Source organism: Embiotoca jacksoni, unplaced genomic scaffold, assembly GCF_022577435.1.
Source record: "Embiotoca jacksoni isolate LCO1_2020_lvr unplaced genomic scaffold, fEmbJac1.0.p SCAF_12, whole genome shotgun sequence".
Taxonomy (NCBI): domain Eukaryota; kingdom Metazoa; phylum Chordata; class Actinopteri; family Embiotocidae; genus Embiotoca; species Embiotoca jacksoni.
Window position 1 is genome coordinate 1,190,001 of NW_027185252.1, and position 26,386 is coordinate 1,216,386.

At 41.6% G+C, this 26,386-nt stretch overlaps 3 protein-coding genes and 1 long non-coding RNA gene across 6 annotated transcripts; 2 read left to right on the top strand and 2 right to left on the bottom strand.

Annotated features, from left to right (window-relative positions):
* Positions 1-4,442: 4,442 nt before the first annotated feature.
* On the top strand, positions 4,443-11,384 carry LOC138195097 (gap junction alpha-5 protein-like). The gene is made up of 7 exons (XM_069144173.1): positions 4,443-4,754; positions 8,586-8,707; positions 9,230-9,394; positions 9,755-10,057; positions 10,419-10,484; positions 10,582-10,730; positions 10,823-11,384. Exons 2-7 carry the CDS (start codon positions 8,639-8,641, stop codon positions 11,286-11,288), a joined length of 1,218 nt encoding a protein of 405 aa, XP_069000274.1. The 5' UTR covers positions 4,443-4,754; positions 8,586-8,638; the 3' UTR covers positions 11,289-11,384.
* LOC138195099 (uncharacterized) lies at positions 9,124-10,827 on the bottom strand. 2 transcript variants are annotated; one of them, XR_011177987.1, is made up of 5 exons: positions 10,567-10,827; positions 10,390-10,477; positions 10,073-10,175; positions 9,717-9,792; positions 9,124-9,390 (listed from the first exon to the last, which is right to left on the bottom strand). It is a non-coding gene; the product is annotated as an uncharacterized lncRNA (long non-coding RNA). The 2 variants fall into 2 exon arrangements; XR_011177988.1 differs by having other exon boundaries at positions 10,073-10,273.
* A 5,026-nt stretch (positions 11,385-16,410) lies between the features above and the next one.
* Positions 16,411-19,448, bottom strand: cycsb (cytochrome c, somatic b). The gene is made up of 3 exons (XM_069144175.1): positions 19,339-19,448; positions 17,708-17,883; positions 16,411-17,398 (listed from the first exon to the last, which is right to left on the bottom strand). The coding sequence occupies exons 2-3, from the start codon at positions 17,874-17,876 to the stop codon at positions 17,253-17,255; spliced, it is 315 nt and encodes a 104-aa protein (XP_069000276.1). The 5' UTR covers positions 17,877-17,883; positions 19,339-19,448; the 3' UTR covers positions 16,411-17,252.
* Positions 19,449-20,302: 854 nt separating this feature from the next.
* Positions 20,303-25,970, top strand: rbm45 (RNA binding motif protein 45). Of its 2 annotated transcripts, none has more exons than XM_069144171.1 (11): positions 20,303-20,771; positions 21,392-21,514; positions 21,935-22,061; positions 22,173-22,352; positions 22,519-22,698; positions 23,079-23,208; positions 23,954-24,032; positions 24,207-24,364; positions 24,487-24,562; positions 24,813-24,952; positions 25,427-25,970. In XM_069144171.1, exons 1-10 carry the CDS (start codon positions 20,496-20,498, stop codon positions 24,927-24,929), a joined length of 1,446 nt encoding a protein of 481 aa, XP_069000272.1. In that variant the 5' UTR covers positions 20,303-20,495; the 3' UTR covers positions 24,930-24,952; positions 25,427-25,970. The 2 variants fall into 2 exon arrangements, with proteins under 2 accessions (XP_069000272.1, XP_069000271.1); XM_069144170.1 differs by having other exon boundaries at positions 20,307-20,771; positions 23,954-24,047.
* Positions 25,971-26,386: the final 416 nt, after the last annotated feature.

The window sequence follows — 26,386 nt, forward strand, 5'->3', positions numbered from 1 at the left end:
TAGGGCGCTTCTGCTTTGGCCTCATTTTCAGCCAAGGAAGCTATAAACACTTTTATACAGTCTACATGTTTAAAAACCCAACAAATCTCAACCTGGTGACTTTCTGTTGGAGTACCATAAACTGACCAGCAGAGGGCAGAGCAGCCAAGTTGGTCAATCGTCCCAGCTCTCTGACACACACACACACACACACACACACACACATTTAAGCATGACACAGGAATATTGGCCTCTATATTATAAAAAGAAAAACAATACTCTAAAAAAAAAGGGGGTTTCTTTTTTAAACTAATCTGAAGTCTGACTGAATCCTGAATCCTGACTGGACAAACAACTCCTCATAAACAAGACGGAGCCCAAAAAACATGAAAGTCCCAAGCAGCAGGCATACCGGACCATCGTTGTCGTGGTAACAATAACAAACACATGGTTATCATCATGACCATAGAGTGTTTAAAAAAAAAAAGTAGACATAGCTTCCGGGCTTTAAAAAAAAATGAGGCCGATGCAGAAGTGCCTTTGAGTGCAATACCACTGACTGCCACCAGGGATCCAAAAAGGCTCCATAGACCTCTTATTGGTGCGTCTGAAAATATCCACCAATTTACGTAATTACTACGTAACTTCAAACAAATCAAACTCGACGTTTGGTTTCACACGGGGACATCCAACTTCCTCCGAACAACCTCCTGATTCAGAGTTTACACTTCTTTACACTACGTCGTTTTCCTTCGCGTCGTCATTATCACGTCAACCACTAGAGGTCGCAATTAATGCAACTTTCTGATTTTCTATTTGGGATGAACACTCAACGAGGATCCACTTATTCGTTAGTCGGATTACAGTCTCAGTTCATATTGTACTTTGATCTATTAATGAAAATACATCGAATTAAACAGTGAACTCTGGACTTTTTCGGGGCCGATGAGGTGGTTGCTCACGTAGCCGGTTATCCAACCTTCGTCATTTTAAAAACAATACCCACAATTCTTCAACAGGGCTGCAGGCTACTTTATTTTAATTATTTTTTTGAGAGATTTTAGAGATTACATTTGGTTCAAGTATTCCTGTACCTCTCTCTGTCAGCTGTTTGTCAGAGGAGGTGCTGAGGTTCAGATAAACCCACCCGGCCGGTGTGCGCTGCAACACCGATGGAGCGCTTCCTAAAAATAGTCCAGGGGAGGTCAGCCAGAGTGTGTGTGTGTGTGTGTGTGTGTGTGTGTGTGTGTGTGTGTGTGTGTGCACATCATTTTAATGTGTGTGTGTGTTCTCTTTTAATGGAAAGTATGTTATCTCGCTTCTCGTAAGCTTAATGTAAGAAGATAACGGAGGTGTGATACATGCAAAGGCACACACTCACATGCTTTCACACACAAACACGCGCGCACACACGTGCACACACACTCACACACACACACACACACACACACACACACACACATGCACACACACACACACACACACACACACATTTAGGAGAGCAGGATGATGACAGGAACTGAAGGTCTGCTTTCACTCTCTGCCCTTCATCGTTGAATCTCTGTTTTATTATTGGTATTATTGGTTAAGCGTAATAAAACAAACATAAACATGCCTGTTGACACGTCCACTTGTACAAAGTTTCTAATTTATTCCGCTTTTCAAACAATGTCAAAAGAAATAAAAAGAAATGTCATCAGTTAATGTCTTTTTTTTTTTCTCTTTTTTTTTTTCTTTTTCAACGTTTAAATTAATTTTGCATGAACAACTGAAACATTCTTAGAAGGCTGAAGCAGTGAAAGTCCAGATGTTTTGATTAATAAATGACCGAAAGGTTTTAGAAAAAACATTGAATGAATCACTGCAAAAAATACAAATAACAATCTAACAATACCATCAAATTACAGATATTATCATCAGTATCAGAACACAAGTGTCTATATTTAATTAAAATTCACCTGTATTAAAATATGCTACAAAACTGAACCCAGTACACACCATTAATTGGCATTTATTTTCATACATACTATATTATATTTCAAATAGTAATTTTCATTGTTATGAAGAATAATGATTGATTGATGTGTGTTGATGAGATGGCTTCATAATCCCATGTAGCTTTATTTATCTCCAAAGTGGATGTTTTATAATTTGCGAATTGAAGATTTTAAATTAATCAAAAGCTGAACTCAACATTTAACAATAAATTTCATTCCTTAAAATATATGAATCAGCTTAAAACAGTTCAAAATTACTCTATATGATCCCGAAGCTAAGAGTTTCTTCAGATAACAGGAATCAAATGAACTCCGGATGAGTTTCAAATTAAGAAAAAACTAATAAAAAAAACTTCAAGTCCAAAAGTCCAAAGTTTTTTTTTTCCAAAATTTAATCTCCAGACGGAGGATGAATTGGGTAAAAAAAAAAGTTTCGCTGTGAAGCTTTCTGAGTTTGTCAGAGCTTTCATGACCTGAAGCCTTTTTTGGAACAAGATGCAGCCTTTTCCCATTAAATCCTGCGGTGAGCAGATTAGTCAAGAGTCATGAAGTGCTGCTTCAAAAAAAGTTCAGCTTTGATGAGAAGGTCAAACCGGAAACTTCTTTTTTCTAAACTGAAAAATTAATTAATCTTCATCGTCTCAGTGCTTTATAGTCCTGGTTTGAACAGACTCTCAGCCGGAGGAGGACCGGCGCGTCTAATTACACGTCACACAATGTATAAATTCAAAACAACGCCACTGTTTGAGTCTGAACTTTGCAGAACACCTTCACCACAGCTCAGCCTCTTCGACACGAGACACCAGCTTCAAACTGGGTTCCTGGTTATGCAGTGTCCATGTTTTTTTAGCAGTCACATGGTGTAACCGCCGACTCACATGAATTACTGGGAAGACATGCTCGAAAACGACCCCCCCCCCCCCTCCATCCCCTCCCTCCTACCCCCTCACCGGAGGAAACTAGGGTGACACTATCACAAGTTCTGCAGGGAGGAAAAAATAAAACAGGCAAAAACCCACCAAAGGCTTCAGGCAGAAGAAATACTCTGTCAAAAATATTGAACCCGGTGGTCATAAACCGCTGTCACATGTCACAGATGATGATCTGAACTACGAAAAACTTGCACTAGCACCTCTGGAGATATATATATATATATATTTTGTAAACAAATAAACGTACATGGACTGAATTTCAATTTGAACTGTTTTAGATTCAAATATGAACTGAAATCAGAGAAAAAAAAAAAACATTAAAAACTGAAGAATTGTCCTCACAGGAGTTAGAAAGCAGTCGGAAACACAGCTGCTGGGAATAAACGTGTTTTTATGTGTTAGTGTATATAATTTGATAAAAAAAAAAAAAACTCTCTGATTGGCTGAGATGATATTAAAAGAGGGTGAATAAAAAAAATAAAGCGATGCGATATGAAAGAGAGAAGCAGGAATTTGTAATAAAATGACATATTTCTGAATGAGCTGCTTGTTTTGTTTATATACCCATAGACACCAACACTGTTGTTTGTCGCAGGCCCCGCCCACTCCAGTCCCGGTGATATGGCGGTTAAATTGTTTTTAGTGGCGACAACTTCCACAAAATGACTCGTTTTTATGATCAGAATTTGATCCATTCGCTCCAGAAAGGGGCCAAACGATCAAATTATTTTACACCAGTTTAAGTTAGCACGGAGCTAAACTGGAATTAAGCCAGCTTGGCGCACACAGGGAATGTCTCACCAGACACCACATTTTTGAGTAAATTTAAAGATAATAGAAAAGCTATTTGATTCAAATAATTTTTTTTAGTACACTGACGTCAGCACGGGTGTGGACCGTGTGAATAAACAACATTTTAAGGTATGTTGTTGGTTGCTACAGATAAAGATCCAACTCCACCACAAAGTCCCAAAATAAACAGCAGCAGTAAAAGAAAAAAAAAATGCCACAGAGGAAGAACGAATCCCTTCATAAAAGTAATCATCAAATCCTGAGAGTTCATAACTATGAAGCGGTTGATGAAACACAGGTTTATTCAGACATATTTTGGGGATAAAATTTGCACACTAAATGATGAGATGTTTCACTATTAGTGCATTAAAGCCCACTCGCTGTGGTTGAAAGGTATAAAACGGTTGATTGCGGATTATTACTTTGGTTCGAGAGGCGCAGACGGACGTATACGGAGAAAGAAAGAGGTGACGTAGGAATGCAGGACTGGGGAGTCCGAGCCATTGTGTCCCGATACAATAATGTGACTTCCTTTACATGCCAGACACCCACAAACACACACATGCACGCATACGTTGGAGTTGAATAGCAGGCAGCGAGGCACCAGGCCCACTTCCTCTGGAGATGTGGATGAAGGAGGGCGAGAGAGAGCGAGAGAGAGGGAGGTTAGAGGGAGAGAGGGGGAGAGAGAGAGAGAGAGAGGCTGGTATAAACTACAGTCTCACACACGTTTCATTCAGTTCACATCTCTGGACACAAACCGCTCACATCTGTCCGCATCTGGACCGACTCTCCGTCCACCGTCTTCATCCGTCCGCCCGACAAACAGTTCTGTCAACTTCAAAACGCCACTCACAGCTGGAGACCCGCTGTCACACACAGTTAACACAACTGGGAAGAACATCTGCTTCTGCAGGTCCCTGAGCATCACCTCTGAAGTGCCTTGCTCAAAAGGTGCCGCGAACAACAGCTGCAAGAAAAGAGGCATCAAGAAAAGTTGATCTCAGGCAGGAATCATCAGGTCACCTGAACAGATCCAAGCGGCGTAAATCAGGTAAAAAGTGCAAAGTCTTTATGTTTTTAATGCAAATTACTGCCAACAGTTTGGTTTTAATTTGAAGCTAAAGTTGCAAAATATTTTCTTAAATATTCAATGTAAAAAAAAAAAAAAAAAGAACAAACATTTGAATTCAATTTGGGTTTTTTTTTCCACTTTTTCAGTGTTTTCTTATTAACTTTATTGTTATCAGAAAATAACTGCTTCTAATAAAACCTTTTTTTTAAGACCTCAATGATTGACAGTTTTCTGTTAAGAGAACCGCAAAACATTTTGTTTTTTTTAATTACCAAATATAATTTGCTAGAAAACCAGAGCAGCTTCATCAACAGAGATCTTAAAGGCGTCACTGTTTCTTAAAAAGTGCAACTTTTCTGCAAAAAAGAAAAGAGATAATTTTTTTGTCATATTCTTATGGTTTCAATTTCTTAAATTCATGTTGAGTCTTTCATCGTGGGGAAAAATATCTGAAAGAGTTTTAAAAAAATTGAGTAAACTATTGAGATTTTGATATATTTCTTGTTTTTCTCTCCAAATGAATCCTCCCGCTTTCGATTTATGATGATTAGTACTTTCAGTTGCTGAATATCAGGAGTGTGTAGTTAAAATTAAATCTTGTTATCGGATTGAAAACATCCTCAGGTCTGAGCGATGTCTGTGATTCATCATTTATTATTGTAAATCAGCAAAGGAAACTAAGGTCCTTTGTGTGTGTGTGCGTGTGCGTGTGTGTGTGTGTGTGTGTGTGTGTGTGTGTGTGTGTGTGTGTGTGTGTGTGTGTGTGTGTGTGTCCGTTATCAAGACAGGATGCAGAACAATACTGGGTGCTGGATAATGGACACACACGAACACACACACACACACACATGTAAGCTGAGGTCAAGAGAAAGTCTATACAAGGAAGTAATATTGTTATTAATGACACAGGGAGCACTTGTGAAAGACAGAAACACACACACACACACACACACACACACACACACACACACACACACACACACACACACACACAATTTGGTTCAAGCCTATAAGGGTTTAACAAAAACAGGAAGGGATGGGCATTTCAAGGGGCATTTAATAAATAAGTTGCAAAGAAAACAAACCTGTGAGATCTGATTTTAAAAAGTTCTCAGACTTCTTTTAAAATGTTTTTGTCTTATTTCTCTACAGGCAGAATTTTAAGTTCATTATATCTTCATCTTTCATCTGAGATTAGACTTTTTTTTTTGTCCAATGCCGACTCTGAAAAAGACTTTAAAGACTGAATTTTGCCATGAGAAAGTTAAATATACAAAGTTATCTAACAATAACAAATACGGATAAAAAGGGTTTACAGACAGATCGAGAATGTGACACGTGCACACGGATTCCCGTACGCCCCAAAAATAGGTTTTATTAGGCACTTGGATATTTGCATGTGATTTATATTGTTTCATTGAGATCGACTTAGATAATTCGATCTATAGACAGATTTAGTATCAAATTTGAAAGAGTAAGATGCATTTTTTTTTTTAAATAAACAACGTTTTTGTGTAAAAAAAAATCCATTGTAGGTTGTTCAGTTGATGAAAAAAATAAATAAAAGGCTTAAAAGAACAAATTGAAAACAGCCGTATCACTTTTATAACCTTAAATCATTAAATCAAACAAAAATATATTTCTAATACCTTTTATTTCTTGACCCTTTTTGTTCTTTTTTTGTGTCCATTTCTTTCTTATCTCAACAATCTACATCATTTGAACAATTTTGCAGAATAAAAATGAATACAATAATATATATATATATATATATATATATAAAGACGATGGATTCAATAATTAATTAATGATCTAAAAATGGATATGGATCTAAAACATAAACAGGAACCTACAGAAAAGGAGAAAATTCTCTATAATGACAGAATCTTTGAAGTATTGTTATTATTGTTTCAATAAAAATCGCAAAAACAGGTATATTTTCATCAGCTAGGATTAAAGATCCCCACCAAACATTCTTTTAATATATAAAATACTATGTAATATAATGTGGGTCTGATACTGTTTTTCCCCCATACACAATTTTTTTTTTATAATCCCATAAAAATCTTTATAAAGACATCTACTCCTTCTCCTGTCAATCTCAAATTTCCATATCACACATGTATAAATTGAATATTGAATGAAGATCTGTTTCTAAACTATTTGTGATGTCACAAATCCTGCTCGTAGGCCCGCCCCTTAAAATCAGTTTTTCGTTGAACACCGACAAACTTTCAGCAGCTGAATGTGAAAACAGACTTCCAGTGTCAAACTCTGAACAAACATTATTCTGCACAGAAAAGCTTAGAAATTCAACTACGGAAGAAGAAAAACACACATTGAAGCAATGAACAATGAATAAGCAACACTGGGCAGTTGGATGGTGGATTATCTGGGCAAGATAATCTTAAAAATGCTGCAAGTTTATGTTGTATGCCAAGAACAAGAGACGGGTACACAGAGACAGAAAGTATCACAACGCTTTAAAAAATGCCACCAAATTTTTCCAATTATGTCACAAACAGTAAAACACACTTTCAGATTTATGCTCAAAATGACGTGAACAATCTGCGTTTCATTGACTCACGAGGAGGCATTTCCTTCAGGACAAACGCAAAGAGTTTCATACTGTAAGATGTAATTGAACACTGCAGCCTGTAGGGGGCGATAATCAGGCTGCACGCTTCTGATATGGTACGGATTTCACAGAGGCAGAGGCGTACCCATATTAAGTGACACAGGAAGGAGAAAGACGGCCATGTGTGTGTGTGTGTGTGTGTGTTTACAGTAGACGTCTAGTTTTCCTTCCCCAGAGGACTAAATGGAGAGACGGGAGGGGAGTGTGGGAACACAGAGTGAAGCTAAACTAAGACATGGGCACAGACATTTTTATTAATGGGGTCAGGGCCGAGGTGGGGCTGGTGGGAAGGGGAGGGGAGAGGAGGGGGGGGGGGGGTCAGCGGGGTCAAGATGATAGTAGAACACACACAATTGCTTGCACACACACACACACACACACACACGCTATCCAACAACAATAGTGTACGCTGTATTCTTAATGGCAGAAATCTTTTACAAATTTCCATAAAACTGGTAAGTTTTTGTCTTTTCTTTTTACCAGGTGGTTACGTTTACGTAGGAAAATAAAACCACGTGTTTTGGGTCAGGTCACTTGCACTTGGACTTTCTTTAAATAAATCCACGCCACTTTCTTGAGGACTCGAACTGTTAAGCTGTTTTTAACGGCAACCAACCGTGACGTCGCCCGTCGGTTCGTGAAATGCTGCTCTGAAGCTTCGAGTTCGAGGCTTTACTACCGTACAGACGTTTAGCTTCTGGGGTCTGAAAAATGGTTCCGATCCAGAAGTGTCTTCAGCTGCAATACCAGCGAGTGCCACTAGAGGTCGGCTCCAAAAAGCCTCCGGCTCCATAGACTCCCATTCAACTTCTCTCATCAAATCCAAAGTGAATAAAATGTGTCCATCAGTTATCTCGGTGTTGTTAGCTAAAGTCACTCCTTCTTATTAGTTTTCTGGAGGTCCATCTGAAAATAATCCCTCATTCATTAGAAAAGAAGATTCAAGAAGACCTGTTTTTGGGGGTGTGTCTGTTTGATTGACAGGTCTGTAGTGCAAAAAAAGAGATACACTTATTTTCTTCAGCCTGCTTTAGCCGGACTTCAAACTCGACTTAAAGTCTTCTGGACGTTATCACCTCATACACACATGAACAACTTTGTTAAAATAAATCAAAAATAAATGAGTTTATGGGACGTACCTGAACGTACCGCGTGACCTCTCTGTTACTCAGGTGAATCCTGTGACTGCTGAGAGATCATCGTGAGTCCTGACCTGTAGTCGGACATGGCAGACTGGAGCCTTCTGGGAAACTTCCTGGAGGAAGTGCAGGAGCACTCGACCTCCATTGGCAAAGTACGACGCACAAACACACACACACACACACACACACACACACACACACACACTTCACACACATTGCAATGCCAGGCAGCGCGGCATCAGTCAGACGTCATCTGCACATGATGGACAAAAATATACACACACTCAGAATAGACCATTTAACGTATTTCCAAATCATCCTGTTTAGTTTCTGTGTCCTGACTCACGGTTTGTGTCTCCGGTCCGCTAATAATAAGCAAGACATGAAGTTTATTTAAATTCAAGTGTTTCCATAAAACTGCTGAGAAAAGTCTTGAAATAATCAAACATTAGTCATTTTCATAGGTTTGTATATAAAATGTAAAAATCAATAACAATTTAGTCTGAAATCTGTAATTCATTATTGAACTGAATTAAAGGGCAATTCCGTCAAATTTACACCCATTTTTAAATCTAAAAGTCCCTCTAAAAAATAAAAAGATTAATATTGTTTGGACACAGATTTAGAGGGTTTTGTATCCCTTATTTTGTTGTTGTTTGTTTTTTACTCCACAGGTGTGGCTGACCATCCTGTTCATCTTCCGTATCCTGGTGATCGGGACGGCGGCCGAGTCGACGTGGGGAGACGAACAGGAAGATTTCAACTGTGACACCGAACAGCCGGGTTGCGAGAACGTCTGCTACGACCGAGCTTTCCCGATAGCACACATACGATACTGGGTAAATAAAATGTCACAACAAAAAGGTCACAGCATGTGAAAAAAAAAATAAAAAAAATAAAACAGAAGTTAAACCTGCTACTGACAATGAAATTGAAGAGATTAAATGAAGAGAAATTAAAGAATTCATTTTAAAGCTTTAGATCCTAAAGTTGACTTAAAGGGCCGTTCTGGTGGTTTTACTTCAATCTGAGAACGACAAATTATACATATTTACTGACCATTTTGATGCAAGTCAATTAAAATGAACACACGTTCTACATCTTCGGCTGATTTCATGCAAAATGTTTTGCATTATTCCTTTAATTCGGAGTCTGACCGACCTGTTTCTGATTGTGAATCCGTCTGTCGACTTCCTCAGGTGCTCCAAATCGTGTTCGTGTCCACGCCCAGTCTCATCTACGTGGGTCACGCCATGCACATCGTCCGCAGTGAGGAGAAGAGGAGGAGCCGGGAGGAGGAGGAAGGAGGGGACGGCGGAGGGAGAGAGGAGGACCCGGGAGGAGGAGGAGGAGGAGGAGGAGGAGGAGCAGGAGGAGGAGGAGGAGAGACACACGGGAGGAAGGAGGAGAAAAACGAAGGTTCATCATCAGGTCGGATTCGTCTGAGAGGAGCGCTGCTGCAGACCTACGTACTGAGTATACTGATACGCAGCGTCATGGAGGTAAACGTTACTCACACCACCTCGGTGCTTGTTTTGGTTTCATGGCACATGTTCTGCAGGGTTTCAGCCTCAGCGCTCCGTTCGAGCTGTTTTCAGCAGACAAGATGATAAATCCACGCTTCAAAAAAAGTGAACAAATTAGCGGCCGAAGCTCGAGGAGATGGTGGAGACCAAAAATAGAGCTAAAAGTCAGAGTCGGTGTTGCATTAATTAGATCTACGATAGAAAAGAAAATTAATGCCACCGAGCAGGAATAAATGAATGAAAGAGCAATATGACAAAATCAGTAAGTTAAGCTTTCAGTATCGGGATGAAGTAGCTGATGAAAATACTTTTAAAACTCAACCGTCCCTCCGTCCAGGTCGTGTTTCTGAGTCTCCAGTACTTCCTGTATGGAATTTTCCTCCATTCTCTGTATGTCTGCAAGGTAAAAACACTAATTATTTACATTTCAATCTCTGCAGTAAAACGTAATATTCATGCACGTAGTCACCGTCTCTCCCTCTGACCGTCTCGTCGTTCAGGCCTGGCCGTGTCCACATCCGGTCAACTGTTACGTCTCCAGACCGACGGAGAAAAACGTCTTCATAGTGTTCATGCTGGCGGTGTCGGGCATCTCTCTGGTGCTCAGCGTGCTCGAACTGCAGCACCTGGCGTGGAGACACTGTTGCAGGTGTGACGGACGGGGGTTTGAAATATCCAAATTCAACTACTTTAAATACTTTAAAATAGATTCAGAAACTACTTTTTTTTTTTTTTCTGCAGGAAATTGTTCTCTGCAAAGGCCGTCCCTGCTGCTGATGCCGATCTGAGCCGACAGCGCTCCCTGTCTCCTCCCCTACCCTCGACCCCGCCTCCAGACTTCAGCCAGTGCGTCTCTGGCTCCTCCCACTTCCTCCCGCCCCCTTTCCCCAACCACCGGCTGGCCCACCAGCAAAACTCAGAGAACATGGCCACCGAGAAGCACAAAATGGCCGCCGCAGTGGACGAGGTCAACTTCCTCCAGATAAGCTGCTACTCGCCCGGCTGGCAGAAGACAAGTGGCGGTCAGATCCAAGATGGCGGATACCTGACGACGGACACCGGCGGCTACGGCCCGGAGAGCAGGGACGTCGGCTGCCCTCAGACCCAAAATGGCGGCCCAGATGTGCTGATGCAGAAGGACAAGCGGAGATTCAGCAAAATCAGCGGGACGAGCACCCGGACGAGGACGGACGACCTCTCAGTTTAGAAACAAACCCGAGACGGACGGACTAAACTACACACACACACACACACACACACACACACACACACACACACACACACACACACACACACACACACACACACACACACTTCTCATCTAAAACCGCTGCAGGAATCAGAGACTTTGCCTTCAGCATGATCACCAGCTGTCTGTCTGCCTCTGTTTTTCCTGCATTGATGTGAAACTATATCTGCAGACGTATTCGCTGTGTTTCCGTCTCAAACACCCGGTCACATTTTGTTTAAAACTTTTTAGGGAACAGAAAGAAGTCGCGTTGAGCGAAGGTGGCGGGGAGCTACGATTCGGTTGTTGTTGGAGAACCCCGTTGCCGTGGCGCCACAGTTCAGGTGATTGACAGCGAATGTTTTCCACTCAGAAGGTCCCAGTGGAACTCGGTGTTGACAGTCTGACTCCGGGGGGACGGACTCTTTGGTGCACAACTCCCGGCGATGTGAAGAAACAAAACACCTGCAGTCTCCTGAGCTGACGCGTCTTCTCCTTCGGTCTCGGACGGTGAAGCTCCGCCCCCTCTTGAAACGTGAACGCCACTAAGAAACATCTCGCTCGGCTCGCCGCTTCGTCGCCGTGGACTTTTGGAAGCGTTTCACGGGTCTCTGTTCATAATTTCCAAAAGTTTGACACAAAATTTTATGTCTTTTATGATCAAGTTTTTACGTCCACGGTGAAATCACAAATGCGCGACGTCACATCTGTTCGTGAGCAACAGAAACGGCCTTCGAACTTTTTGACCCTCTTGGCACCGGCCGAAACCGACAAAGACCGGATAAACCCACGAAGACGGTTTTCCACCAGCCAGAACAAACTGTTTAGTCTTCGACGGTCAGGAAGGAGAATAAACTTTAAGTCTGGGAAACAGCGCCGGACAACAGGTGGAACCGCCGGGCACAAATGTTTGGAGTTGTGTTCGTACACTGGCGCCTCAAAATCCTGCAGGGTCGTCAGGGTTGTGACTTTTTTGTTTTTGTAAACGGAACAAACTTGGACGGTTTCAGTGTTTTTATACGGGGTGACATTTATGAAAAAAAAAAAAAAAAAAAAAAAAAAGGAGGACAAAGGCACAGAGTTGACGTGATCTTCCTGGAGGGGAAGATGTGGGCGGCCCGGACCGCACGGAGGCAATCTTCAATCTCATTCTTGACGTACATGAACGTCGCAAATGTCAAACGAGGTAAAAAGTATGAATGAGTACAGCTGCGGTGACGAGATCTGAAGACTCGAGATCACAGTCGTTCCATTATCACACTTTCATCTGCAGACTGTCGTCACCAGCTGACTTAAAAGACAAAAAAAAAAAAAAAAGGATTCGGTCCAACTTGATCCAATCGGTCATCACGGCCAAATCATAAAGCATTCGTAATCGTCCCGACAGTAATAAAGTGCATCTGTGACCTAACAGGCACATCAAAGGACGACTGCGGGGCAACTGACAGTGTCGAGGCGTTCAGATTTGTTTTTAGAAACCGAAATACGGAACAACGTACATTTGTTTTAACAATTATCTTTCATATCATCTAAAGGCAGAACGCTATAAAAATGGTTGCTAATGTGATTTTACATGAAAGATTTTTGGAGGTCTATACATCTTAAAAAATATGAAGTTTTATGTCACTGATAGATTTTATAAAAGGATATTTTTTCCAGAAACGTTCAGACCACCGGCTGCAATGGAATTTTAAATGATCTTAAAATCCAGATATTGTGGAGGTAGTTCTGACTGGCCGTCATCTCAATTCAATACAACCTCTTTAGGTTATCTTCAGCATCTTTTTTGGGGAATAATTAAGATGTTAAAAGAGCTTTATATTAGTCGTTCCGTACTTGTAGAAGCTGCTAATCTTGAGATCTGAGCCACTGTAAAACATTTCGATGCCTCAGTCAAGCAAAGTTTCACCTGTGGGCTGAAAACTAAAATCACAGATTTACCGGCTGGATTTTGTCAAACAGCGTTGACTCGTATATCATTTTTGCACTGGAACTTAACCGGGAGTGATTTTGTGAAAATGTTCTGTTTTATAATTTTTTTACTCCACATCAGAGAGTCCAACCTGTTTTGTGCTTGTTTGAGTCGTAACTACACAGAAGTGCCTGTTTGATACGGAAAATGTTCGTCCAGCTGTTTCACTAAATGCTGCTTGTATCTTTGCACCGGCGTTGGTTTTTAACCACTTTGACTCTTCTTCCTCATGTAAGTCCTAAACTGTAGTAGCTTGGATGACTACTGGTGAGTTTGTTCTGCACTGCATTATGGGAATTTGATCTATGAACATATACTGATCGTGTGTTACCAGGAATTACTCTTTTTCCAAGTATTACTCTTTTTCCAAGTATTATTACGTGATTACCACAATAAAATAAAATAAAAAAAAGTTTAATATTTATTATTCCACTTGATTAATGTGAATGCTGTAAATGTTCATAAAAGAATTGCAGAGGAACCTGTTGGAGTTTGTGTCTAAAATGCTGTTTATAAAAGTCCAAAATGCAGCTGTGTTTGTGCTCATGCGGTAACTTTTTGGACTCTTTGTCCTTCTGGAGGATGTCGTCTGGAAAGTTTACACCTGTTTGTTTAATCGGTATTTAAACTAACAAGACTGAACAGACGGGCAGACAGCAGGACAATAAGAGCTGAAGAATGCTGGGTATATACGGAAGGCGCAGTCTGGGATTTCAGATTAAAAAATCGTGCCTGGTTCCCATGGCCAATGTCCAGTTTGGGGCAGTGGCTGATGGGAGAATTCCCAGTGAGGTCATTTGAATATATCAGGAATGTTTGGGAACTGCAGCACTTGAAGGGGTCTCTGTTTTCTTCCCCTCTTCCTCCGTCCGTGGATGCCGTGTTTTACACCACAAGGACTCTGCAACTCTTTCCACCGTTTTATTAGTTCCTGTTAAAACTATCCATATAGTGAATGGAAATGATTCATAACCAGCAGCCAGAGCTTTTTTTAAAAAATATTTGGCAGCTGTAATAAATGAAATATTACATGAAAATAATCATTTTTGCTGTATGTGAAATATAAAAAGCCAAAGAAAATTGTAGACAAATAATGATTTGACTTCGCTAGCAGAATATTTCAATGTTAAATCTAAATAAAAAGGTTAAAATCAAATCTTTGACCTGAAATACGGCAAAGCTTAAATTTAAACTGGGAATATAGCAACGGAAACAGGAAAACGTGATTAAAAGAGATATCAAAAAATATTCGTTTGTGATGGTGTAAGCTACTATAACATTTAAATAAAGGATTTAAAACAATTATAAAGTGGTAATGAAATCTTATCTGTGCTGGAATGACTGAAAAATTTAATAGAAAACATTGTTTATGTAGTTGATGGTCAAAACTCAACAGTTCTGATGACAGCACTGCCCTCTTGCGGTCAAATATAAAACTGCAGCACTTCAGTTTATATTATATTAATTTTGTGGGTTTAGAGGAATCTCAATAGGATGTATATTTAACCTTAAACATGAATTAAGGTTCTTTAATCAAATACTTAGATACACTTTCATATTGTTCTTTAAGTTCACATGTTTTTACCTTTTGTAGAAACATTTATTATGACGCATGACATGGAATTACTTTTGTTTAGCAAGAATTAACAGCTTTGTCGGGACATTAATATGTTTACAAGGTCACATTGTGGGGATTAGTTTTGCTTTGCGGGAGAAAAATCAAGTTTCAAACAATATAAATCCTTAAAGTTCATGGTGAAGACTTGGGTTAAGTGTCGTATAATAGTTATGGTGAGTGTTAAGTCTCCAGGAAGTCAATGTAAGTCAGTGTAACGTCCTCTAAGGTGATGGAAGGACAACTGTGTGTGTGCCTGTTTTAATTAAACCATCACAGTGAGGACATTTCTGCTTTTCGTGAGGCAATTTCTGTCCCTTCAAAGTTCTGTAAATATTCAGCACATAAAAAGACATTAAGACAGGATAATAGAAAAAAAATAAAAGACCATATTGAAAAAGATAAACAATAGAAAGAAAGAAAGCCTAAAACAGAACAAGATCAGATTAGATTTCAGTGGGAAACAAAAACTTCTTGACTGAAAGTTTGACCTCTAAGACCTTGTTTTAAGGTTTAAGGTGTATGTGTGTGTGTTATGACTCATACAAACCTGTCTGGTGACAACAAGGTCCTCTCGTGTCCTCAGACGTCCACTGAGGTCTCCGGATCAGCTGTGTGATCCTGCTTGGCAGCTCCGTCACACACTTGAACACACACACCTGTTTGTCATCCGTCACCCTGTATTCAGGTCATGTGTTTGCTGTTTTGATATGTTCTGTTTACAGCTGCCAGTTCTCTATAAATAACACGATAAAACACAAACTGAACCCCCAACTGAACCTGGTTTTAGGTTACAAAAGTGTCAGTTACAAAAAAAAAGGCATCTTGTCGTGTAGCATCGACACTGACCACCAGGTGTCACTAAATCCTCCTGAGTCATGTCTTCAAGTTCACATTATAAAAAAAAAAGATAAGATAAAGATATAATATCAGACACTACAAAGGGAAAGTCAATTGATAATCAATAAAAGGAAATCAAAACAATAATTAAGGCCTTTCTCGATTAGATAACCTGAATATTATTAGAAGGAAACGAGTTTACAGCCTCGCAGGACAAACATTAAACCCTCTGCACCTGACGGGGGAGGAGGAGGAGGGAGGAGGAGGAGGAGGAGGGAGGGAGGAGGCGTGGCGGGTCGTCCTCAGCTGACTAACTTCCTAGAAAGACTTCATGAGCAGAGGAAGGTTATATAACACGCATACCATGTGGATGTCATACTGGGACTTCAGTCCAGCTCAGCTTTGAAGCAGCTAAATCACCGTGGCAACGATTACACAAGAAACTGAACTTTTACAGGTTGTAGTCCAGATTTAATGTGAACTTTGTCATCGAGAGGAATCGGTTTCACCTCGCCACACTGAAACATCCACAATAAAACGTTAACTTTTCCTTGTTTTATGATGTCAGCTGTTTTGTCAAAGAAAGTATTTTTACTTTGTTCCCTCTGCAAATATCTTAAAATGTGAACATCTGCATTTATCAGAAAGAGTTCAAAAAGAGAAACCAGCAGTCATTTTGTATGTTTTCTGGACGTCTTTGTTTTATTTGATCCTTTTAACCATCCTGTCCAACAATCGTACGCCACAGCAAGCAGCCCGGTTTACAAAGAAACACACAGATTACAGTAAAATAAGTTAAAATCGAGTCTCTCAGGCCTGTGAAACCAGGTAAATAACAACGTCTTCCTTCACTCCGGGCGGCGCCGCTCCACAGCCTTCACTTAAAGAATACAGCAGCCGATTCCACCGCTGCATCTCGGCCGTAAAATATACCCGACGCCCCACAATTCTCAGCTGTAATGAGGCAGATAACAGCGGGTCAACATTTAGCGAGGTTTAATCTAAAAACAGGAGGGCTGCTTCGGGATTATCAGAACACGACAGGAAGTAAGTACTCGTGTCGAGAAGAGAGAGAGCACCAGTTAACCACCCAAAAACCGCCCAGATTTCACTCACCGTATCACTCTGACGTAGATATTAATTGTTTTTTTTGTTTTTTTGGATGGCGTTAGCAGTACCAGTAAGTAGTACCGGACACGTGTTGTCATGGAAAACAGAATGAATGACAGGTCGGACGAACCTGTCTGCGCCGAACAGTTTTAAATTGTGCGATTAGTATTTTTTTTTGCTATTACAGATTCAGAGGAAAAAAAAAGAAAAAAAAAGTGTTTTATGTTTGGTCGATTGCACTTCTCCAACCGGACAACATAAAATTAAACTTCTGCACAAATGACCAAATATACAAAACATTCAATCTTTTTTTTTTTTTTTTTTTTTTTTTAAACATATCAGATGCAAAATAAACAATAAAATGACATTTAAATATTCTGATGTTTGTGATTTTTGTTGTTGTTGTTCATGATGTTGCCGATTTCAGGTATGCGATGAGGTCCTGGCGCTCGCCCTTCTTCTTGATGCCGGCGAAGATCATTTTGGTTCCAGGAATGTACTTCTTGGGGTTCTCCAGGTACTCCATCAGGGTGCTCTCGCTCCACACGATGCCTGCGGAGAGAAGGTGGTCGGAGGTGAAAAAAACAAAACAAAACAAAAAACTAAAAGAAGCTACTTTTGAATTTAATGTCCCTTCTCTTTTTTAAAGGGAAAAATATCAGTTTATCTTTAAAAAAAAAAAAAAATCATCATAAAATAACAACATAAACAAACAGTTGTAAGAGATCTCCTGCTTGAAACTAGCTTCATTCAAACCCAGATGTTCCTCATGTTATGCACCATTACTGAAACAGGAAAAAAACCCCAAAACTTTGATTTCGCCATCTTCAGGCAAACATCTCCAACGACCGGCGAACTGACCTTTACTCTTGTTGGCGTCCGTGTAGGAGTAGCCCTCCGCCTGGCCGGTCTTGCGTCCGAACAGACCCCAGAGGTTGGGCCCCACCTTGTGCTTGCCGCCGTCCTCGACCGTGTGGCACTGAGCACACTTCTGGACGAACGCCTTCTTTCCCTTGGCGATGTCTCCCATAATCAGCCTGGGGGGGAGAGGAGGGGAGGAGGGGGGAGTCAGGAGGATGGGGAGAGGAAAAGATGCAGACATGAAAAAATAAATATATCCATCTATATTAACAGTTAATACTCAATAAATAAAAAAGATACACGTGTGAATTTAGATCCTTGAATAAAAGATTAAATTAAAAAAAGGGTCCCATCTTGTAGTTATACAACACAAGTTATGGCTGGGATCATCTGACGGCGCCATGTTGTGAAGGTCGTTTAAGGAGACAACTGGTGTGTCTTTGGCACCGTGCTGGGGGGGGGGTTTAATCAGGGAAACCCGGGGGGGGGGGGGGGGGGGGGGGGGGGGGGTTTAAATCAGGCTACAAGTTAGCCTGGCCTGCTTCGGCTCGGGTTAGTCCACAGAAGAAGAAGAAAAACAAACAAAAAAAGACTTAATTTAGGAAGTGAACGAGGTTAATTGTTTTAGTAGCGCGAGGACACGTCGTCCACAATAATCTACTTATGTTAATGAGTGACACTGACACGTGTCACACCTTTTATATCCGAGCAGAGAGTTGTCTCATTATTATCATTATTTAGTAAAATACGTCCAAACCAGAGTCCTGCTGTTAATTAGTCCCGTTTTTCGTGGTTTAAATTAAAGTGCTTGACGTCACCGGGGAAGCATTTAAATGCAACACCACCGCTTTGCTCGGCTGTGCCACCGTGATGCCCCCCTCCCTCCCTACCCCCCCCTCCCCCGGACTCAAAGTCAGGTGATATCCAAATACAGAAGCCGCATTTCAAACCAAAAAAACACCACCATTATTGTTGTATTTTAAATGCGGAGTTGGTAACGTGTCTGTAAAGACGTTATTTAACGTCTAACGGTTCTTCAGACTTGTGACCGCGGGGCGGACAGCCCGCGTTGGAACAGCCCTCCAACATGGCGGGCTCACCGGCCGACTGGCATCCTTCTCACGGGAGCATCCAAGGGCATACAAGCTCCTCCACCACCACCTCCACCACCACCACCTCCTCCACCACCACGAACCGAAAGCAGCGCCCTGAATGCGGCGTTCACAACCGTTTGATGACTGCGGTTTAGAGCCGACAGCGTTGGCTCGTAAGATTAGCCGGAGATGTGTCACCGAACCCGGCGGTCAAGGATGCTTCAATGTCGGCGTCTCAACCCACCGAAAACACTTGTGGGCTAAAATATAAACATTTCCAATAAGAAAATCAACCCAGAAAACAAACAAACAATAATAATAATAATAATAATAATAATGTTGAATACCGGCGACGTTATTTAATCTCACGTGAGGAGAACAACCGGAACGTTTCACCATGTTGGTGAAACGTTCCGGTTGTTCTCCTCATCTTCCTCCAACCGCCTCTGATCCGTGTCAGCATCACTTAAGAGTGATAAATTCACCGCCTCGGTGTCTCTCTGATACACCGGCTCAATAAGAAGCACGAGTCGTTACCTTTCGATTCAGATAAATCGGGTTAAAATCCCTCCGGAGCAGCTGCTTCTCTGGAGCCGACGAGACGGTTCTCTGGCGGTCGCAAAGAAGGTCACTTCACTTTAGAGGCACCGGCTTGTGACGTCATCGTCCTTTCACGTGCCGGGAGATCGCCTACTCGGTTCTCACGCGCGCGGGCCTTTCAATTCGGCCGCGTCTCATTTCTCACAAAAAAAGGGGAACGTCCTCTCGTCCGAGTTCACAGCGCACATATGATGTTGAAACCGTTTGGTTTGTGAGACAAAAAAAAACCAAACAGTTTAAACATATACTTTTAAATCAGTCTTATTAAAGATATTAACTCGTACTGCTGCCAATTTGTTGTTAGTCCGATAGAAAAGACGAAGGAAGCGAAGGTGAGTTTTGGTATGCGTCACATTCCCCAGCTCCCATTGTGGAGCGAATGGCACCTGCTCGGAGCAGCCATATAAGGAGATGCATTAAAATGAAAATTTCACACATATAGTGTTTTTTTAACTGATCAATCTTCTTAAAAAATATTTTTATTTTATTTTGTCTATTCATAATATATATTATCGTTGATACAAACATCCGTTAAATGACCTTTATGTGTTTTTTTTTTTATATTTACCGTCTATAATATACTATGCAATAGGCTTTGTCAACCTACTGTTTAAATACTGGGGTGAAATATTATAGGATAAATACAAATAATTAGAAAAAAAGAAAAGGTCTATTATTCACGCTATTTAAAATGAGATGGTTCTCTGCAGCATCCTTTTGTAACGTCCAGGAGTTCAGTTCCACCTCCCGCCCAGTAGGCGGCGGTGTGCCACAAATCAGCCTCACGGATACCTTCATGAATATGGGAATTAACCGTATTAACGTAAAAAGAAGCCTGTCTGCGGCACATTTCTTTAGGTTTAATCTCACGACAGATGCACGATTTTACACGATCGTTATTTATTTATTACACCTTATATCATCAATACGCCTCCAAACACGTAAGGCTTGCTGTAACAAACGCATACCCGAGAGTGCTTTCGATCAGCGATTGCCAGCTTTCCGAGTCGCAACAGAATATTCCGAGTCGCATTTGAAGGCGGCACCGACAAAGACTTTCCGAGGCTCCATTCTGTCCGGGAGGCGCCAAAAAGATGGAGGAGTACCCGTCCAAACAAGGGATCGAAAACCTCGACGACCCCCCCAACAGCCGGCTCTTCGTGGTCACGAGCCGGTCCATCACCGAAGATGAGCTCCGGGAGAGTTTCGTGGGGTTCGGGGACATCCAGGGGGTTTGGCTCGTCAAAGACAAGCAGACAAAGGAGTCCAAAGGCATCGCCTACGTGAAGTTCGCCAAGTCCTCGCAGGCCTGCCTGGCCATGGAGGAAATGCACGGCAAAGTGCTGATGGAGGGGAATAAACCCATCAAGGTGAACGTTAACGGCTCGGTAACGTTAGTTGACCGTTTTAAATCCAGCCTGCTGACGGTAATAATGTTGTGAAATTCGGTTTAAACCGTCTTAATCACGAGGTGCGTGTGGCTAACAGCTTGCTAACGTGCTACACAAGGAGGGGGGCGGGGCCGGGGGGAGGGGGAGGGGCCGGGGGGCGATAAAAACGATAAAAACTGATTAAAACATTTATATAAAAAAAACCCGATTAATACTTTTAATAAAAATGTTATCATGGAGGTCTAGAAAATTCTCACGTGCTGGATTTGTTCCTTTTTTAAATTTCAGAATCGCTTATCAAAATAGTTGGAAAGTAATTTCTGTCTATAAAAAGATTTTAGTAATATGAGAAGTTATTTTTAGATTTTTTTTTTTGAACATGGTGATTTGACATTAATGTTGTCCTCCCATTTTAAAGGCTGCTTTCCAGTCAAGTAATGTCCTCCGCTGGACTTATCAGCTGTTTTTAATATGAAATATATCTTCATTACTGATGATTATTGATCAAAAAAAGCTTTTTTTTTTTGTGAAATCACTGTGAAAATATTGTTTTTTTTTGTGGTTGTAGTTAAATGATGTTCTTCTGTTTGTTTGTGAAGGTGTTTATCGCCCAGTCACGATCCTCAGCGAGACACCGAGACGTTGAGGATGAGGAGCTGACCAGGATCTTCGTCATGATTCCCAAAACCTTCTCTGAGGAGGACCTCAAAGACACATTCAAAGTACCTGCTTTATCACGTATATTTTTAACCTTTACATCTAAATGCTTGCCTGTCTCGCCCCCACCTCCCCCTCCTCCACCTCTCCGTATTAAAAATTATAGAACGTCACATTAGTAAAAGAAGAAAACCGTAAGAACATATTAAGCTACTAAGATTTGAGACAAAGTCAATTTAAAACAAAAAGAGCTTGAAATGTTGTACCAGCTTGCAGATGTACAGCAAGTAAAACTGGATCTTCCAGCCTCCACCGGCTCATTCGAGTGACGCCAACATTTAAAGGAGTGTATAAAAACAAAAACTAAATAGTAAGGACTTCAGAAATACGTGAAACCATCTGTCCACAACGCCTCCCAGAGAAAGTAGAAGACCTTTTTATAGCCAACATAATCGTCTAAATTTCACATTTTTTACCTCTTTCAGGAATACGGAGACATCGAGTATTGCGTGATCATCAAGAATAAGTTTACGGGGGAAAGTAAAGGACTGGGCTACGTGAGATACTACAAACCCTCCCAAGCAGCGCACGCAATAGAGAACTGCGACAAGAGTAAGACGCTCAAATATCTTCACACTTATAGTGTATCAAAAAAAAATAGAAAATACGTCTTGTGTTTACATCCACGACGGCTTCTCACTGTCGTCTCCACTTGTTTTCTAGCCTACAGGGCCATCCTGGCGGAGCCGCGCTCCAAAGCCGTGCCCACGGAGGACTACAGCAGCGGGGGTGGAGGTGGCGGAGGAGGCGGGTCCAGAAATGATTACGGTGGCGGCGGCGGCGGCGGCGGTGGCGGCGGCGGCAGCAATAGCGACTCCATGAACCAGTACGCCTTCCCCATGGGTACGCAGTCGGTTACGCACGTCCTCCTCCAAGCACTTCAGTAGAAGAAGAGTTAAACTGAAGATTAAAACCAGCATCTTGTTCTACGGGGGTGGGGGGTGGGGGTAGTAATACATCTGTGGTCGTCGTCGCCGTCCTCTCGCTGACGGAGGTGTGTTCTTTCCAGCCTGTCCAGGCGACCCCGGGAACTACCCGCCCATGGACTACCGCTCCGGGGACATGACCCGCTGCCTGATGATGTCCACCAGGGCGGCGCTCACGCAGGAGCAGATCTTCGCCCTGTTCGACATCATTCCCGGCATGGAGTACTGCGAGCTGCAGAGGGACGCCTACGGGATGAGCAAAGGTAGAGCGCTCGGACAACAAAGCCACACTCTGGAATACCGTAGAAGCCTGAAAAGCAGGCAATTAAAACAGGAAATACAGAAAGAGAGAGGGCGGCGTTGTTATGCAGATGATACACGTCTCATCTGGTTGCTTCGGAGTAAACTGTCCGGTTTCAGGATGTCGCTGATCGGAGAATTTGTAGAAAGCTGCTATTTTAAAATAATCTAGTTGCAGATATTTAGTTTTCTGACTTGACCTGAAAGAGTCTTTTGGAAAATATTATTTTGGAATACAGACAAAATACAACACTTCATTTAAGGTGGAGCCACTAGATAATGAGGCTTCATCGGGTGTGACGAGGTGCGTTAACATCCACTGTGATGTGTCGTGTGCCTCCAGGTCACGCTATGATTCGCTACAGTAATCTCGGGTCGGCGGTTTACGCCAAGGAGAAGCTGAATGGCTTCGAGTATCCGCCCGGCAACAGGCTGGTGATCAATTTCGTGGACGACGGAGACGATCGCAACAGGTACACACACACACACACACACACACACACACACACACACACACACACACACACACACACACACACACAGCATGCAGTTTACTTTGTGCCTGCAGAAGGGTCAAAAGTTAATGAACATTTGGAGACCGAATGCCCTTTTAAGTTAATATATCCCATTAATTAAAAAAAAATAAAAAGGAGCAAAATGCCACTGATAATTAAACGTGACCTTCGCACATCCTCTCGGCCACGTTTTATTCGTTGTTAAATATTCATGAGTGGATGTAAACTCTATTTGCCATTTATGAAAATATATTTTCATCACATTGTTTCACGTGTTGCCTGAGTGCTTCAGGAGAGATGAGGTCTTTTCTTGTACCTGCTTTGTACATGCCAGAAAAATGTAGAGTCCAAGAACTTTGGCTAAAAAAAAAAAAAAAAAAAAATTAGATGAAAGAAAAGCAAAATGTAAAGTTTGTAGAACGTGATCAAATATGTGAGCGAGTGCTCATTACAGGTCATGGAATTTCAGCGTATTAGTGAAAGTCGGGGAGTTTGATAATTTGACTCTGTACCGGTAACCCCGTCTTTCAAACAAACCAATTAAAGCTTCAGTGACGGAGGTTCGAGTCCAGAACGTGTCTCTGACTTGTACCCGTCTGAGGTCCCTGATTGGGTTAGTCAAATAATGTTTGGGAAAAAAAAAGGTTATTTAGGGACACAAAATGAGAAGACGGTGATTTTGAAGCAGCCTGTGCGTTTGCAGTCCCGTAGGTCGGATGGCGATGCAGTTCGTCGCCACCCAGATGATGTCTGCGGCGTGGAACGGACCGTCCTCAAACCAGGTGATGAAACCTCCGGTGAGTTTGTGAAAAAACTGGCATCCGATCGCCCTCCTTGTTAGCCGTGTTCTCTGAGATTTTACTCTTTTTTAATTTTTATTTATTTATATATATATAAAGATGTAGGCGTTCTCCTGCTGTAGCCTTCATCCTGTTTGTGTTTGCGTCCACACCCAGAGCTTCGCTCCCGTCTCCCCGATGTCCCGCGTCCAGACGGACGTCAACCTTCCCCCTATGAAGAAGCTCGCTCCGCCCGACAGCAAACCCAAGGAGCGCCTGTTTGTGGTGTTCAGCCCCTCCCCGCTGCCCCCGGACGTGTTGGAGGACGTTTTCTGGTAAACGTTTCAATCCGCCGACTCGTAAATTTGAACTCGATCGTATCACGTTGTCCCAAGGAAAAAAAATGATGTCGCGGCGCTTACAAACTTAAAAGTTCTCTCTCTCTGCTCGTCTGCAGTCGCTACGGTTCCCTGATCGAGGTCCATCTGGTTCCAGGAAGGAAAGTTGGATACATGAAGTACGCGGAGAAACAGGTGAGCTGGTTGATGATTTATTTAGTTTCTTCCAAAGCAAAGAGGATTTTATGGGCACGTCGACGTGTCCGCACTTATTTCTTTCCAATGTCCTCGTCCTTAACTGGATCAACAACATTCATCCCGGCGGTTGCCGTCTCGTTCCTATTTACTGTCAGTGTTTGTATTGTGTGTCGTTTCATTATTGCTCTGCTTTATTTGTTTTGTACCAAAATAAATCCCCCTCTTCTTCCCGTGCGTCTGTTTTCAGTGCGCCGACGACGCCATGGCGGCGCTCCACGGCCGCATCGTGAACGGCGTGAAGATGAAGGTGATGCTGGCCGATCCTCCCAGAGAGGAATCCCACAAACGGCCTCGCACCTACTAGGACGGCGCCGACAGGAACGAGCGGTAAGTAACCCGGTTTGTTTTTTTCTGCTGCAGGGAAAGTAATAATAATAACAACAATAATTTGTTTGTTTTTTTCTATACGCTGTAGACGTATTCGGTCTACACGTGTATTTACGCGTCTTTAATGCAACACCAGTGTGTGTTATACTCGAGGCAGATGTGCTGACCGACCGAGTAGCAAAACCAGTTTTTTAACGAACATCAAAGAAAAGATATGAAATGTAAAAAAAAAAAAAAAAATAGAAACAAGGAAAATCAGAGTCTTTCTTCTGCTTCTATTACAGACTGTTAGATTTTAGGACGTCTACGTCCTGGTGAAAATAACCTTATTTTGCAAACAAAGCATCGCTCCTGTTCACTGTATAACTGTTTGTAATCAAAGTACCTCTTAAATCTGACGAGATGTCAATCAAAGTGTCTGCTGACCGTTTGTTTCTCTTCCTGTGAATAACACTGCAGCTTCTTGTTCCCTAGGCGACTGTTGTCATGACACAATGTGACACCTGACCTGACCGACCGACCGACATCAAGACCATCTCCCCGACCTCTGACCCCGACCTTTGACACCTGTCTGACCTTACCTCTGGTTCGTGACCTTGCTGCGACTCACTGATAAGAAAACCCAGTAGTATTCATCCAGTCTGTGAACGGCAACATGTTTGTGTGTGTTCGTGTGTGTAGTTTGTGGTCAGTGTCATGCTTTTTTTTTTTTTTAAATTCTTTATTATTATTTGCGTAATTTCAACTTTGACGCTGGACCTTGAAGAAACATTTAATTTCCAGTTTTAAAATCTCATTGTGGTTCACGTGGCAGCAAATTAATTTAAATTAAAAAAATTAAGCTGCCGCTGAGCTGAGAAACAGGATTTGTAAAGCTGGATCTGGATAATTCTGTAGTTTAGATCTTTCTTTTCCAGTCTGCTTTGTAATGTCGAGCTTAGTTAAAAAAAAGGTGTTTCGATTAGAAATGTGAACTTTTTCTTTTTGCTCTCAATAAAAATAAAAGTTCAACACCCCATTCAGCCTCGTCTATTCTTTTTTAATTTTTTTATTTCTGCTTGTTTTATAGAAAAATTATAATTGGAACAATTCATTGTTTTAATCAAATCATAAAAATAACATCAGTGGCCTCAAACGGCACCAGGATGCTCCTTCATGTCTCCCAATTCATATTTTCCTGTTTATCAGAAAATGTACATCTTATGCAAAAGAAAAAAAAAGTCTAGGAATAGTGATGAACTTTATGTACTAAATATAATCAGTGGGGAAACATGTGGCTGTGTGATAGAGGGGAGATATAAATAAAGAGGAGTTTCTCTCTGTGTCACATCGTTGGCAGCTTCCCATGAAATGTCTCCATGATGGAATTTGTGTGGGAGGAGCGACAGGAAGTAACGGCGGCATGTGAACACTTCAACTGCAAAAAAATACCTG